Raw genomic sequence first — 16,532 nt, 5'->3', positions numbered from 1 at the left:
GTCAGAGGGCATGTTACGTGGGGCCTGGGGGAGCAATTTCCACGTCGTTTTAAGATGGAAGCCTTCGAAGGGGTCTGCAGGGGAGTGGTCCAGTCAGAGTACAAGATTCACCCTGGCTGCAGCACAGCGAGCTGGACGTGAGGGGACAGGGCTGGAGTGGGGAGACCAGTTGGGAGCTATTGCAAGTTATAAGAAAATTCAAAAAACCCCACGGCTGGGGGCAAATCAGAAAAAGATCATCTACTGGGAAATGAAGGGCACAGACACCCGGGAGCTGCAGGATAATTCCAACTAAGAGCCACATGTTAAAAATTGTTTTATATTATAGCTTCTGATGAACAGTGTCTAACTGTAGTCGAAAGTTATAACTAAAATAAGGGGGTCCCCTTCCAGCCTCTCTCCCCACAGCACACATTTGTTAACAGTTGAATTCTAGTGGAGACTTTCCTTGTATTTGTAAGCACTGCCCCCTGCTCCCCACCCCTAAGAGCATTGTCCTACATATTGCACAGTTTTGCACGTGGCTTTTTTACTTAATGATTTGGTGTCGCTGATGTTAGAGGTCACCTGCATGGCATTATGTTGTAGGAAGCCATTATGCATTTAGCCTGTTCCATTGATGGGCATGGAGGTAATTTATAACTTCTTGTCTTAGGCAAGAAGACAATGTATATCTGTTATTGTGCGCTTGGATGGGTATGTTTGTGGGGTAAATTCCTTCAAGTGGAGTTGGTGATTTGTATGCCTCTAAATTTTTTCTTTCTTTATTTTTATTTATTTATTTATTTAAATGATTTATTTTGGAGTACTGGGGATTGAACCCAGGGCCTCATGCATGCTAGGCAATGTGCTCTACTGCTAAGCTACACCCTGGTCCAAGGATCCCACTTTTCAAACCCGCTTTGTCTTTAACTCTTGGAAGCTTGGATAAAGATGTACTACTCCAGGTGTGGTAGCACACGCCTTTAATCCCAGGGACTTGGAGATTGAGGCAGGAGGATCACAAGTTCAAGGCCATCCTTAACAACGTAGTGAGGCCTTGTGTCAAAATAAAAAATAAAGAGGGCTGGGGATGTGGTTCAGAGATTAAATGCCCCTGGGTTCAATCCCCTGTACCAAAGGGGGAAAAAAAAAAGAAACAGCACATATTAATTTCTATGGTCCTATGTGTCAAACTGTCCGTGTATTTATCTCATTGCATTCTCAAAAAAGCTTAGGAGGTAGAAAGCATCATCCTTCTTTTAAAGAAGAAGGAAGAAGAGAAGTCAGATGTGAAGACTTAAGGCAAATCTAGAAGTCACGCTCTGGTTCTTTTCCTGTAGCTGCCCTCCCCCAACAGCATTGGCCCATCCCCCCGAGACCCACTGATTCTGAGCCTTCATTTTCACAAGTACCAGGGGAGGTAGATGGAGAAGGGGTGGGCGCACTGCTGGGGTGGGGCAGGAGGGATGTCCCCCCTGACTGCATCTGTCCTGAGTGCTGCTTCTGAGGGGAGCAGGGTGGACACTCTCTCCAGGGAGAGGAAGGTGGCAGATGGTGGGAAGGGCGTCCAGGGAGGTGGGAGCCAGAGGCTCGGAGGAGCAGCTGCAGTGCCTCTGGTCAGATGGCTGGCAGGGCAGGCCTCAGGCCCCAGGAAGGCTGCTGCCCAAGCAGACACTGAGGTGAGCTGATCTGGGAAGGTGCGCTTGACATCCTCACCTGCTTTTTCTCGCTTTGATCAACAATTCCATCTCTGTTCCTCGCATGCCCAGTGGACATTGTGTAGGATGCTCTCATTGCCCAGAGGCCCGGGAGCCCAACGGGCCTGATGCTTGGTACTGATTCACTGTCCTGCAGCTGTGGGTGGAGATGCTCCAAGTCCTGCCTGCACCCCACCCAGCCCGGATGCCTCATCCCAATGATCTGAGGTTGTGTTAGTTGGCTTTTTCAATGCTGTGACTAAAGGACCTGACCAGCACAATTATAAAGGAAGAAGAGTTTATTTTAGGGCTTATGGTTTCAGAAGTCTTGGTCCATAGAAGGCTGGCTCCATTCCTCAAGGCTCGAGGTGAGGCTGAACATCATGGCAGGGGAGAGGGGTCGAGGGAAGCAGCTCATATCATGGTGAACTGAAAGCTGAGACAGAGACTCCACTTGGTAGACACAAATATATAGTCAAAGCCATGCTCCAATCCCCACCTCCTCCAGCCACACCCTGCCACTTCAGTTACCACTCAGTTAATCCCTACCAAGGGATTAAATCACTGATTGGGTTAAGACTCTTACAACCCAGTCATTTCTCCTCTGAACCTTCTTGCATTGTCTAACAATGAGCTTTTGGGGGACAGCTCATATCTAAACCATAAAAGAGGTTCTATGGGGTCTACTTGCTCTACTTGAGAAAAACTACAGTGAATATCAAGATGTATTATTTTTTTAAATTAATTTTTTAATTAAAATTTTATTTGTTTTAATTAATACATGACAGTAGAATGCATTTATGCACTTTGATACATCATAAATAGGTGGGATATAATTTCATTTTCCTGAGTGTACATGTTGCATAATCATACTGGTCATGCAGTCACATATATTCATACAGTAATAATGCCTGTTTCCTTCTATTCCTTCTACTACCTTTCCTATCCCCACATCCCCTTCCACTCCCATAACTTCCCTCTACCTAATCTAAGGTAACGCTATTCTTCCCCAGTGCCCCCCCCCGCTTTATTCTGAGTTAGCATTTGCATATATATTCTTTCATTTTTAGTTTTTTGAGGTGCTAGGGATTGAACCCAGGGCCTTGCTAAATATTCATCCTACTACTGATCTACTCTCAGCCCAGAATATACTTTTTAAAAAGAGTGATCTGACCTTAGTGCACCCAGAATCCCTTCCAGAACTGTATGTGATGCCCTGTCACACCTCACTCCCAACTCTGCCAGACACCCGTGGCCAACTGAGATGTCCCTCAGGTGCAAAGTATGTGCTGGGTTCTGAAGATTTAGTAAAAGAAAAAAAGAATATAAAGTAGCTTGTAATACATTTTTAGGTTGGTTACATGTTTGAAATGATAATATTTTGGGCTAAATAAGTGATCTTAAAATTAATTGTACCTTTTTTTTTTTTTTTACTCTGTAAAGTGCAGCTACTAGAAAATGCCAAATGGGGGGTGATAGATGGGGTTCACGTTCCATTTCCACTGAGCCACACTGATCTGGACACCTGGAGTCTTATGCTTCACCTTTGTGACTACTTTGGGTCCTGCATGGGAGCAGGAGGGGTATGAAGGAAGGAAGAGATGAAGCCCCAGAAGAGGAGAGGGAAAGAGGGAGCGAGGAAGGAGATTGTTATTGCTCGAGGTGCTGTGGAAAGAACACGAACCCGTGTCAGATCTCAGCACTGCTGTGTGATTAGGGCAAGTCACCCTAATCTCCTCATCAGTAAAAGGGAGGAAAGGGCTACCTGACTGGATAGTCTGAGGGTTAGAAATATCTAAAAAGCTTCTATCACAGAGGCAGTAAATGACGGTGATTTTGTGTCAGGAGGTAGCACTGACACAGCACATGGGAGCAGCTTAGCAGTGATCCTGGACCCCTGGATGCCTGAATGCTGGAGTGTGCTGGCAGGAGGCTGGCCTCCGACACAGTCTGTTGTAGAGCACCTACCCTCCGTCCCCCAGGCGCCCACCATGGGGCTGAGCGGACCTCTGGAGAGTCACCTCCTCTCTCCTGCTCTTTCCTGCCAGACTGCAGCCTCTTCACCTGTACTCAGTGTGCTTGTTGGTTGGATTGTTCCCTGTCGTTCCCTGGGGACCTGTCTGGGAAGTACCCAAATTCCACTGGGATAACTGCCGGCAAGCTTGGTGGACCAATCTGCTGTTGCTAAATAACTTTGTGTCCGTCCAGAATGCGGTGAGTCTCGAGTTGTTGGCTTTGTAAGGGCAGGTGGGTCACCGGTGCCTCAGTCACGGGATAGGGCCAACCTGGGGTGGAGCTGTGTCGGTCTACACAGGGGGCAGCTGCTGTGGGAAGCAGAGGAGGGCATAGTAGTGTTAGTGAGGGGTAACAACCTCCAAGGTCCATGTCCCAAGGTGACAGCCCCAACCCCATCATGGTCCCGTACCAGTGCATGTCCTTCACCCCAAAGGAAAGGACACCATCTTCACCATACGCACCAAGAGCCTATCCTGGGGTGGAACCTCCCACCACACCCTCACCATAGGAAATTCTACTCAATTTCTAGCCAGACCTGACAGAGCTTGTTCAGAACTACAAGATCCGTTCATGTTGTGGCTACCCCAAAGCCCCAGAGTCCTCATAATAAATGTGGAATGAAAAAAACTGAAATAACTGTAATTAGATCATGTCACCAATTCCTCAAATGTCTTGAAAGCGGAACCAAAAGAGAATTTCCTAAGTGTGGCAGGTCCCTAATTATGGTACATAACCACTTACTAATGAAATGGCCAGCAGCTTTGACGAGCAGTCCATTGGTGACAGGGGTCCTGGGAGACAGTCTGTCTTCCCAGCAGACTGTGTTCCCATTTTGGGGAATCAGGGACAAGGACAGAAGCCAGTTACCTCTTTGAGGTGAAGTCCACCTTAGATACCCAGAAGCTAGGGTGCCAGGGCCCTCAAGACTGCTACTTATGCTTTTCCCCACCATGAAACATTGTCTTCAACTGTGGACAAAGATGCCCCTTCCTTGGCAGAAGTCTGAGTGCCCTGGGACCCTGGGGTCCAAGGCACAGGAAAACCGTCCCCTCACATTGAAGGAAAAGTGGAGGTAACTACCTTATTTCTCAATATCCATGGACAGTTCCAACCATGTGGTTTTGCCTAGACGATCCCACGTGGACCCTGTTTGGGAACACAGGGGCTTCCACCCAAGTGCATCTGGAGCCACGCCGTGGTTCCAAATGAGCACAGTTTTGCCACCTAAAGTTGGGGGCGAAGACCAGGCAAGGGAAAGAAAATAACACCAACTGCTGAGTTCCAACTGCACTGTTTTGATAATTACCTTGCACATGCCTGTAACATGATGGAGTCCAGTTCCCACAACTGTTCAAAGAGACGGTTACTGGTTTTCTAAAAACAAAAGAGAAAACTGTCCGAATCTCCATGTGGTAAAATCTACTATCCAGACTTGTTCCAAGAATCCATGGACCAAGGGATGTGAAATAGCACTTGCTCAAATTTCCTTCTCTTCCCCAGCCAGCTCCTCATCCCAACCACCTACTGAGCTCTTCCTCCAAGTCCAGGCAGGTGGGAGATGTGGAGCAAGAGGAAAGACCTGAAGGCAAGAGGTCACTTTGGCTTCTCTTTGCAGTGTAATGGCTGGACCTGGTACCTTGCCAACGACTTCCAGTTCCACCTCACCACACCGCTGATTGTCCTTGTCTACAGAAAGTGAGTCTAACTGGGATAACTGCCCCTTGAGACTCTAAAGAAAGTGCTCTAGCTGTGTGTAGAGCAGATTTTTTTAAATTGAGAAAATGAGTTTTCAGAAATGCAGGTCCCATGTCCTCTGTGTTTACCTTCTTCCACATTCTCTTTTTATGGCCCAGGTCAGTACGTTTTTGCAGAGTTATAATTAGCATGTAGGTAATATCTACTGTTCAGGTTTTTCCACGTCAACTCTTCTTATAAACACTTCCACTTATTGACATAACCTGCATACCTGTCACTTTTAGGATTTATATGTCATTTTTGTGGCTGGGCATCTAGATTGAGCCCAGTTTTTCATGATTATAAATGGCACATCAATGAATGTCTTTGAACACACTACTTCTTCTCCTGGTTATTTCCATGGGGGCAGATTTCCAAGTGGAATTACTAGGTCAAAGGGTAGGAGCAATTCTGTGCTGCTCGTTTCCTAGTGTAGATTGCTCTCTGGAAAGAAAAGAAATTTACAGCACACTCAACAATGTATCAGGGTACCTGCTTCCCCACATTGGGTATTTATCATCTTAATTTTTGTTAGTTTTAGAAATACTTTATGGCCTCAATAATTCATGCGGAGATTTATAGTTTGTGGACCACTCATGCCATATTTTAAGAGATTTATTATTCTTTTTTTTGTCCAAGTACTTGTTCAATTTAAGAAATATTGGAAAATATTAGGATTAAAAGAGGGAGATACAATCACCCAGTCTCTCGTCACTGAAGGTGAGGCAAAATCACTGTTAATATTTTGATGATTATGCTACTGATATTTTTTTCTGCCCAGCATTATATACATGAAAATGTTCTGTATAAATATGTTTCTATCTTTTATTTAATAGCTTGTGACCTACACATTTCCCTGTACTATTTTACTTTTAGAAAACATAATCATAAAGCCTGCATAACATTCCATTTCCTGGATGAACTGTGATTTACTTATACCTTCTCCCATTGTTAAATACTTGGATTCTTTCCAATTTTATGCTTTTTATAAATAATGGCCTGATGAATATATTCATGGCAATCATTTACCTCCAACTCCAATATTTCTTTAGAAAGCATATCCTTGGGAGGAATTACTGGGCCAAAGGGTATGAATGTCTTTGGGGCTCTTGAATCATAACGATGAATTACTTTTTAAAAATCGAGACACCTGTGTTTGACATTTCTACAAAACTGCAGAGCCTCTTAGTCCCAACCCTTACTTACTACTATGAGCCAGTACAGACTCCACCTTGCTCAGAGCCTGGGTTTACAAAGCTCTTGTTTCTTACCAGAGCTTCTCAGTATTATAGCTGGGACTCCAGGGACCCTCTAGTCTTACACATGCAAAATTCCAAAGTGCACAAGCACTAATTTGTGTGGGGCCACCCTTGACCCATGGGAAATGAAATACACTGGGAAAATGCTTCCCTCTTGCATCCCCAGGACAGTTCTGAGATACATTTCATGAGGCTCTGAAGAACATTCTGGAAGAACTGAGCACTGGTGACCTTGATAGCACATAACCTTGTACTGGCTTTTCCCGCTTTCTTGTTCTTCTTCCCCATCCCCAATCCTACTTCCACAAGAACTGTGCACACCCATTTATCTCTGGCCTGCTTCCAGATTGGCAGGGGGACACCAGGATCCCCTTCCTACTCTGTCCCCCTCCCATGTCCTTGGAGTGAGTGTCGGTGTCCACCTTACCTGCCTTGAGCAATTCATTTCTCTCTTTAATCAACCATTTACATCCGTATAGTATTGTGTAGATGACAAAGGACTTTCCCTGGCAAGGCCTCATTTTGAGCGGCATCATAAGCTTCTAGACAAGGAAACTCGAGTTCAAGGCCCTGTCCAGGGTCACACAGCTAGTAAAGGTCCTCCCACCTCAGCCCAGCTCGCCTGGTCCATCGGGTCTCCCCACCCCCACCCCCTGGCAAAGTGAGGCCAGCTGGAGCTCCTTGGTTGTCAGGCTTTATAAACGTGGTGGTGCAAGGACCTGCAGGGCCCTCCTCCCCATGTCCTCTCTTTGCAGAAGCAAACATGTGCTTGTCCTCCTCGGGGCCCTGCTGTTCCTGGCATCTTTCACTGCCACTGCTCTGCTCACACTGGCTTACAGACTTCCCGTGTCGTCTCCATCGGCAGCCAGGTAATGGTTCCCAGCCTGTCCCTCTGTCCCTCTCCTGCCCTCCCATGCCAGACCTCCCAGGGAGGACGGCTGAATGCCAGGCTGCTTGCTCTGTGTCCACCGGCTCGGCTCGTGGGAAAGCTGGGTGGGAAATTTTCCATCTGCTTGAGAAAGCCGGTTGCATTTTTGCTTCCAAACTTCTGAACCTTTCAACTTGCCTCGAGGGGTGCTCTTGAACTCACGCCGCCGCCCATGGAAATGCTTCTCAGAGGAAAGGAGCGCCCCCGCGTGGCAAAAAGGTGCTTCTCCTCTAGTGTGTGAATGGCTGCTCCGAATCTCTATTGTTGGATGGAAGGACCGGAATTTAGGAATTAGGGGCTAACTTTTCGAGGTGACAAGGCTACTACTAGATGGCCTGGATGTGATTGAACCTAGGACCTTACCCACGATGCTATTTTTCCTCTCCGATGAGCAACGTGTATGATTCTTCCTTATAACCACGCTGTGGAATCACCAGCTCATCTATTCTCAATTCAGCAGAGTGACACAGAGCATCAGACAGGTCAGCCATCTGGGCTGATTCCTCCAGTGACTGGCTTCATCTGTCCCCCTCCTGCCTGCTGCCTCCAGACCCACAGTGACCTCACGTCCACCACATAGCACACTCCTGGCATAGGGCCGTCACACTTATCCTTCCCCCTGTCTAGAATGCTCTTCCATAGGATCTAAGATCTCTATAGGGCTTTCTCCTTCACCTCTTTCAGATGTCTGTGAAATGTCACATTCCCAGCCTCCCCTTCATGGACCTCCCCATATAAAATGGTGCGGACAGGCCTGGTACATAAGTGCTCCCTACGTATTTGTGAGTGGGCAGGACGTGTTGCTAAATGAATGGATGAAACTACACAGCAAGCTTCTTGGCCAGGAGAGCACATGCCCTTCCCATAAATGTCATCTGCCTCTGTGGGTGTGTCCAGGTGATGGAGAAAGGAGGCTTACTCATGCCTACCCCTGTGGTTCCCTCTGCGGGATGCGCTTTAGAGTCCCCCTGGGAAGTTTAGATCCTACTGGTGCTTCTAGCCCTACCTTGGACCAATTGTTTGGGAATCTCTGGAGATGGAGCCCAGACAACTGACTTTCATAAGCATTCCCCAGGCATTTTAGTGTGCAGCTATGTTAGAAGAACCACTCACTGATCCTCAGGAAACTTCCCTGCCTGGTTGTCCCTGCATGGGCCGTGAGGGGAGTCAGAGCTGAGAGCATGTTTAGCTTCAGTGGGGGAACAGTGATACATTTAAAGCACAGTTCCCAATTGAGGCTGCGCTTTGCAAGCCCAGATGAGCTTTGACCATCTTCCTCTCTGGGTATCATGCCCACAGTTTCTTATTTAATGCGCCTGAGTGTAACCTGGACATTTCCTGTGACAGATACTCCATAGGTGGTGCTACTCGAGCTTGACGGGTATCAGGATCCCCTGGAAGGCTTCTTATCACAAGATGGCTGGCTCCTCTACCAGTTTCCTCCTATTCAGTAGGTCAGGCGAGGGGAAGGCAGGAATTTGACTTCCTAATAAGTTCTAAACATGCTGCTGCTGTTAATGTCAGGGGACCATACCTTGGAAATCACAGCATCCAAGAATACTCTTTGGTATCTTCTCAGGAGCCCAGCTTGGACCTCTCAGAACGCTTTTCCCTCATATTAGTCTCTTCTGGGCATCATGTTCTCAGAGCTATCCTGGAGTATCAGCCACCAGAAACAATTATTTAAAGTGAACAATGTCATCCTGTATCCTAGGGATTGGGCATGGAATTTGGACAAGCCAACTGCAGCCCAAGGCAGGTCACTATTGGTAGATAAATGAACAAATGTGCCCAAATTTACCTTTGGTTTTGCTGGTTACCCCAATGGACATCTCAGAGATTCCCATTTCTATATCTAGAAGAAACATAACCTTTTATTTTATTTTCTTGTATTTTTTCAGTGAAAATGAGACTGTAATGTATTTCTTGGAATACTACACCAAGCCCTACTGCCGATATGGACCATTCCTTGTGGGCCTCTTTCTGAGCATTTTCATGCACCAAAACCATCAGTCAAATATTCTCAAGACCAAGGTATGGTTTTCCCATGCCTCCCTGTAAGGGCACTGGGTTGGTTGGCTTGGTGCAGCCATCTGTTCACACTCATCCTAGCCATGGGCAGGAGGAATCAGACTATAGGGTAAGTTACTGTGCTGCTGTGTGTTGTGGATGTATCTTTGTGCTAAAAGATAGGAAGGAGTTGATTTTCTTGCCAGATCCCAATTCTCTTCAAGGAGTTTCTGTTACCAAGCTTCCAATTTAGAGCTCAGTGGAGTCTCCTCCATTAGAACTTTGGTTCAGACAATGATCTGGGAATGCATGCCCATGAGATTATCATGGCAAGGCCCTCATGGGAGGGGACAGAGTGGGTTGGGTTTTTAAATCCCTGCAGTTTCTATAGACAGGATTCCTGGTCAGGTTTGATGGTTCTATCTGGGAATCAAGATGGGAGGTGTCTAAACATGGGGAGTCTGTTCCTTTGCCTTCCATGTGGGCCCTGAGCCCATCTTCCCGTCCCTGGCTCTCTTGTGGGCAGTGCTTCTGGCTCACCACTCAAGCTCACTGCTCAAGCTGGAAACCTGGGCTTGCAGGGACACGTCTCCTGGTCACAGACCACTCCTCCAGCTCCAGCCAACCACCTCAGCCTGCAGATTGTTTCTCTTGCTGTGCTTTCAGGACCTCTGAAGCCAACTTTGTTGAAGCTGTTATCTCTTCCCTAGATTTCTTCACTAGTTTTCTTGCCTCTGGGTGTGCTGATCCCAGATCTGCTCTTTCTTGATCTGTGTAGATGCTCATGCTTCCTTCTCTGCTGGGAACGTGCTTTTCCACCCTCCAACGTCCCCCACTGCCCCTCCCTTTCACCTGATTTAACTCCTGTCTCTCCTCAAAGGCTCATTTAAGGTTTTCAGATAGGTCGCCTTCACTTATCCCTCCAGGCTGGTTGGATCCCTCCCTGCACATTGCCTGGTTCTGTCTCTTCTTATCTTTCTAATTTATTTTTTAACAATATTTTTATTGGTGCATATAATTATACATAATGGTGGGATTCGTTGTAACATCTTCCTACATGCTCACCACATAATAATATAATTTGGCCAATATCTTTCTCCTCCTTGAGGGCACAGCATCTCTTACTCACCTCTGAATCTGTGGCGCCTGGTTCTGAGATCTTAACTCACTGAAGCCATTCAATAAATGAAGGAATGAAAGAGAACTTGCTTTCCAGTGGAAGCAAGGAATTCCATTGCACTAGCACGATACAACTCCTGCCCAAATGCTTCTGTAAGACCCTCCTTTTGTTTGCCTCGGTTGTGTGTGTACCTCACAGACATTTTTACATTGGTCTTTGTAAAAATCTTCTTGTGTTGATCATGGCAGGAACAAAAGATAGGATTTAACCAGAAGTAAAGGGGCCGTGTGACTTTTTAATAGGTTGGGTATATGATATTCCATAGAAATAGAGTATTCAGTTGTAGATTATAACAGAGCACCATTGAAGGCTTGTTTCAACATAGTCCAGGTTACGTGGGGTGTGAAGATGAGTGTGAGCAAAGGGGAAAGGTTAAGATGAAGACAGAGCATTGGGGAACCACTTCAAGGGCCAATGTCAGGAACAGGGAGTGTGGAACTAGGACACAGCGGGAGAACAACAGGGACACGTTAGGTGGAACAAACTCAAGCTTAAGAAGGTTTAAAATAAGGACCGAGTGCAAGCTGGAAGGAGCTGGGCATGCACCATGTCTTGGGATGAGTTCAGGCAGGATGCACTACTGGTAGAAGAAAGGACAGGGAGAGAGCATGCAGCTGGGATGCACTTTATAAGGCTGCAGGGCGGTCAAGGCCAAGGACTTAGCAGTGGGCTGAAGGGGATCCTAGGCTGACAGAGCTCAGAGCCCCTGAGGGTTTGCCTCTCCTTCCCTGTAGCTGGAAACTAGGGCAAGAGCCGGAGACCCGAGAAGGTCTAAGAGACTAGATGGTGGACTGATCTGAAGTTGGCTCCATTCTGTAGATATCATCACAGAAGCTGGAGAACTAGAACATGGGGAAGCAAGACAGAGCCGTGGAAGATGATTTGGAAATAAAAAGGTCAAGAAAGGTGCCGTAAGACATGACCTCAGACTAAGCAGTAGCATTTAAGTCAGGGAGCTGTCGGAGCTGAGAACTTCCCCACTCTCCCTTCCAACATTTTGTGTCCTGGTGTCTAGGGCACAGTCCAGGCAGGCAAGGTGGCCTGTGGGCTCTCCCACTTAGGTGGGGCAGGATTCAGCAAAGAGCCACCTCTGGTTAAGAGGCAGAATGGGAGGTCAGGAGTGGTAGGAGCAGGTTAGAACATGACCTAATTGACTTTTTCTCTTTTAACCTTCATTTTGAGATGGTTGTAGATTCACAGGATACAGAAAGGTCCTGTGCAGCCTTCAGCCAGGTACCAAGTGACAGCTCAGGGTGTATTTCCACACCCAGGAATTGACATAGGCACAATCCATAGACCCACCCATTTCACCTATATTCATTTATGAACATGTAGTTCTGGGCCGTGTTGTCCCCTGTGGTGATCTGAGTAACCACCACCGCAGTCAAGGCACAACTCTTCATCACCACACGGCGTCACCTTCTCATCCCACCCCTTTACAGTCAGACACACCTCTCTGCCCACCCATTGCTCACCTGTGGCAACTGGTAGGCTGAGTCCTCTACCTGAGTCAAATTTACACAGTTGAGGTTTCTGAAGCGACAGAAATAACACCCCCCCCCAAACAAAAGTGAGTCTGTGCAAGCAGACATGAATGCACAGTGGTTTCAATGGGCTGTGAGCCACTTCTCCTTTCCCTGTAGGTGCAGGCCCTGTTGGGGTGGACTTGCTCCCTGCTGACCCTGTTCACGGTTGTCACTCTGGCATACGTGCTGGACGATCTCTCCGCTGAGACTTGGGTGGCCGCCGCAGTCTACCAGGCCCTCCACCGGACCCTGTGGGCCGCCGCCGTGGGCTGGGTCATCTTTGCATGCCAGGAAGGCTATGGAGGTAGGAGGTGGCCCTGGGCTCTGCTCTGGCGCTCACATAGGGTGGCAAATCTAAACCACAGTGTGTGTACCCAGAGGGGCTTCTCTGTACTGGAGTGGTTGATGAATGGCTCCTACTGACTCAGAAACATCCATTTGTGTGTATCCTTGGAGAAAACACCCCACATACTGTTTTAGATTTTATGTTGGTCTGTGTACAAATGTTAATTCTGAGGACAAAGTTGTTACTGGAGACAGTAAAGCTAGTTTAGAAGTTGGAAATAATTCAGGTAGAGAAATGCACTGAGAAAACAGTAACTTAGTGCCAGGGGATAAGACTTCTGGTCAACCCACCCTGAGCCTTTGTCTCTTCCTCTGAGGAGGTAAAGTCAAAGTTTCCAAGACCCCCTTCCATAACCAGGAAACTGCTGCTGTCAAATCAGCTTTTGAGGTGCTGGAGTCAAGCAGATAAAGGTGAAAATGGAAAGAAAAGAATCTCCAGGTTAGAGATCTCTAACGTTTTCCTCCCTTTCTTCTCTATTTGGCATGAGATAGGAAGGAAGAGAGGGCATGGGGTCAGCAGATGGCAGGACTTAGGCTGGTAGGCAGTGTCCACAAAAAGTTGCAGCCCTGAACTTTCCAGAATCCCTGAGGATGAAGATCCAGGGCCAGCAGAGGCACGACAGCTTCACCCTCTGGGAACATCTCTGGGATGAGGTTAGACCCCACCTGGGAACCCAAACCTATCAGCCTCAGCAAAGGGGTCGGAAACATGGTGTGATTCTAACATGGCTGATGGAGCCCAGGATGTGCACCAGGTCCTGTGGAAATGTCACCTCTGGTGCCCCAGGTAACGCTGGTCATGCCCCTAAGAGGCACACCTATAATGAGCTCTGTTTCTCTAGGAGAACACAATGCATGAAGTGAAAGCCACACAGCTGGGAAGTGGCCGAGCTAGAAGGAGCACCCAAGGCAGTATAACGTCAAAGGCTGATGCTCTTCGTTTCTGAGCAACATTCCCCCTTTTGGATGTTGATTAGAATAATTCTTGAATTTTTGAGAATTTTAATCTAGTGATCATTTGTTCTGTTATATTCCATTTAGTACTGAGGATTGAAATGAGGGTCTTGCACATGCAAGGCAAGTACTCCACACTGAGCCACATCCTCAGCCCTTTTAATTCTCTATCGAGTCAGGATCTCATTAAGTTGCTGAGGCTGACCTTGAACTTGCAATCCTCCTGCCTCAGCCTCCTGTGTGTTGGATTACAGGTGTGCACTGTCATGCCTGGCTATAAGGCACACACACACACATACACACACACACACACTTTACAGCACTCGGGCTTGAACCCAAGGCCTCATGCTTGATAGGTAAATGTCTAACACTGAGCCATTTCCCCAGGCCAATGTCCCAATTTTAGAAGCTTTCGCTTAAATATGAAGGTGATATTGAAGAGGAAGAGGGCTGTGTTCTTGCTGACTATTGTGTCTTCATTTATGGTGAACTTCAGACCCCCTGACCACAGCCGTAGGTCCTTCCCCATTCTGGGACAATGCCCCCGAGTAGTTCCCAGAACCTCAGAATGTGAGCAGCTACTGCCCCTGGCCCAGCCCTGGCAGTTCACAGTACTGTGGCAAATGTCACGGGATTCCTGTCTGCTGTGTCCTGCTGCTATCAAGAATGACTAGCTGATGCAAATGACCATGAGAGAAGAATGACTTTGCTTGTTAGAAGACTGAACAAATCTGCAGCTATATCATTACAGTGGCGTTAGTGACTTTTCTCAGTCATTAGTGTGAGTAAGGTGACATCTCTCTTCCTCCAGGTGCCAAATGAGCCCTTTTGTTTATTCCCGAGTGATGTATCAAAGGGGGCTGTCACGAGTCAATCCACAGGTACAGGTGTGACTGTTATCCTGGGTTCATGTCTCCAACACTGTTTACAAGATATCAAAATTTGTCAGGCCAGGCGCGGTGGCACTTGCCTGTGGCTCGGGAGGCTGAGGCAGGAGGATTACAAGTTCAAAACCAGCCTCAGGAATAGCAAGGTGTTAACCAATTCAGTGAGACCCTGTCTCTTAATAAAATACAAAATAGGGCTGGGGATGTGGCTCAGTGGTTGAGTGCCCCTGAGTTCAATCCCTACTACCAGGAAAAAAAAATATTGATCAGTAAGTGAATGCAGGAGATCTAAGTGTTCAGATAAGTTTTGAGAAAATGTATATTCCTGATGACCTTTAGAAAAAGGTGACATTTCAAGAAGTGTCTAATTGAGACTCTCAGGATGAAGGAGGATCTATAGGTTCAAATGATCGTTCCAATCATTTTTAGTTGTACCAACATAGACCATGCAGATCCCGTTAGCCTCTAAGTTGTCCCCTTAGACAACCATTCATCTCCTGACCATGTTACTCCTTTGGCTGAAATCCTGTCACTTTTAGCTGTGGCCCCTGAACTTATGTTTGGACTCATTCTAAAGGGCTAAAAATTCTTTGGATCTTTCATGTTGGCCTCAATTATTTTTCTCCTAACTTTACTTAAATACAAACAAACATAAATCTGGATACAAGTTCTTATAGCACATACATTTATGAAGCCCCCCCAAATTTATAAAATGACCATAAAACTACAAAACCAATAAAATCTGCATTAGCTCCATTAACAAAGTGATGACAATTTGCTGGTGTCCGTTGTGGCTCACCACTGTGTGTGGGATTCTTGGCTTCGCGGGGCCTTCTTGTGAGCTTGGCGTACCTCTCTGAGATTAGGCTCTTTGATGACTTAATTTTCCTCCAACTGTTTTTTGTTTTGTTGCCTGGTGATATCTTGGATCACCTTAATTTGGATTCTGCTCAGAGCAAATCCATCTTTTATCTCTGAATCCATCTTGCTTTTTTATTCACTTAATTACAAAAAGTACTTTTGTATACTTGTTTTTATGCCAAGTGATGTTCTAGATGCTGGGGATATAGCAACAGGGAAGGAAAAAACCCAATGGGGTGGGGGTAGTGGGGAGCCTAGAGACTCCGTAGGCTGAATAAGTGCCCCCAAAGAACTCAGAGAGGGGCTTGTGGCTTCATGAGGCAGTGTGTGTCCCCTCCAGGTCTGGTGAAAAGGGTGCTTTCTTGTGACATCTGGATTTTCCTGGCCGGCATCAGTTACGCTTGCTACCTGGTGCACCCGGTTCTGATCATCCTGCACAATGCACTTCAGGAGACTCTTATCCACTACACTGATTCCAACATGGTGAGTTAGCCCCAGCCCCCAGTCCCCAGTTCTGTCACAGAACCACAGTGTTTTTTTTTTTTTTTTCTCTGCAGTGACACAGCAAAGTGTCAGCTTTGTGAGAAGCCTGTTTGGTTTTCCAAAGAGATTGATTGTTCTGTTTTACTTGGGGGAGAAAGAGGAAGGGCTTTATACAGGGTGACATCTTTATTTTAGTTTTTAATGTCTGGGACTGTCTGTTCTACAGAGCCATTTCATATAACCAGGATGACACATTCTAAGATCCAAACACGAGGGAATTGGAGAGTAAAAGTGCATCCGCTGTACCCCTTTCCCTTGCAGTTCTATCTTTTCACTGGACACTGTGTGCTGACCTTCGTCTCTGGGCTGGCCCTGACGCTGTTCATTGAGAGGCCGTGGCAGGAACTGAAGTGGACCCTGTGTGGCCGGGTGCCTGCAGAGCCATGAACACTCTAACTAAAACCCAGAAGAGTGGATGGCCCTTTGTTGGTGGTGACAAGCAGAGGCCCTGGTGTCCTCATTAAGCAAAGGATGCTTGTGTTCCTGAGAAGAGCTGTGAATCTTGTTTCGTGAACATTTAATACATACAAGTTCTCTGTGTTTAAAATAAAAGAGTGTTCTATGATAATTTTTGTAGGAGCACAATAATCGCTCTCGACTGAATCATTTT

The 16,532-nt window shown here is 46.8% G+C and overlaps 1 protein-coding gene across 1 annotated transcript in view; it reads left to right on the top strand.

Annotated features, from left to right (window-relative positions):
• The window catches only part of LOC114103338 (O-acyltransferase like protein), a 52,293-nt gene extending 35,984 nt beyond the window's left edge, over nt 1-16,309 (top strand). Inside the window, exons 10-16 of the mRNA XM_027948992.2 lie at nt 3,728-3,893; nt 5,311-5,390; nt 7,444-7,557; nt 9,518-9,650; nt 12,450-12,636; nt 15,720-15,862; nt 16,184-16,309. Coding sequence (XP_027804793.2) covers nt 3,728-3,893; nt 5,311-5,390; nt 7,444-7,557; nt 9,518-9,650; nt 12,450-12,636; nt 15,720-15,862; nt 16,184-16,309 — 949 coding nt within the window. The remainder of the gene's footprint in view (nt 1-3,727; nt 3,894-5,310; nt 5,391-7,443; nt 7,558-9,517; nt 9,651-12,449; nt 12,637-15,719; nt 15,863-16,183) is intronic.
• The last annotated feature ends 223 nt before the right edge of the window (nt 16,310-16,532 follow it).

This window comes from Marmota flaviventris, chromosome 16 (genome assembly GCF_047511675.1).
Source record: "Marmota flaviventris isolate mMarFla1 chromosome 16, mMarFla1.hap1, whole genome shotgun sequence".
In the NCBI taxonomy this organism is placed as follows: domain Eukaryota; kingdom Metazoa; phylum Chordata; class Mammalia; order Rodentia; family Sciuridae; genus Marmota; species Marmota flaviventris.
This window is presented reverse-complemented; position numbering and strand designations above follow the sequence as displayed.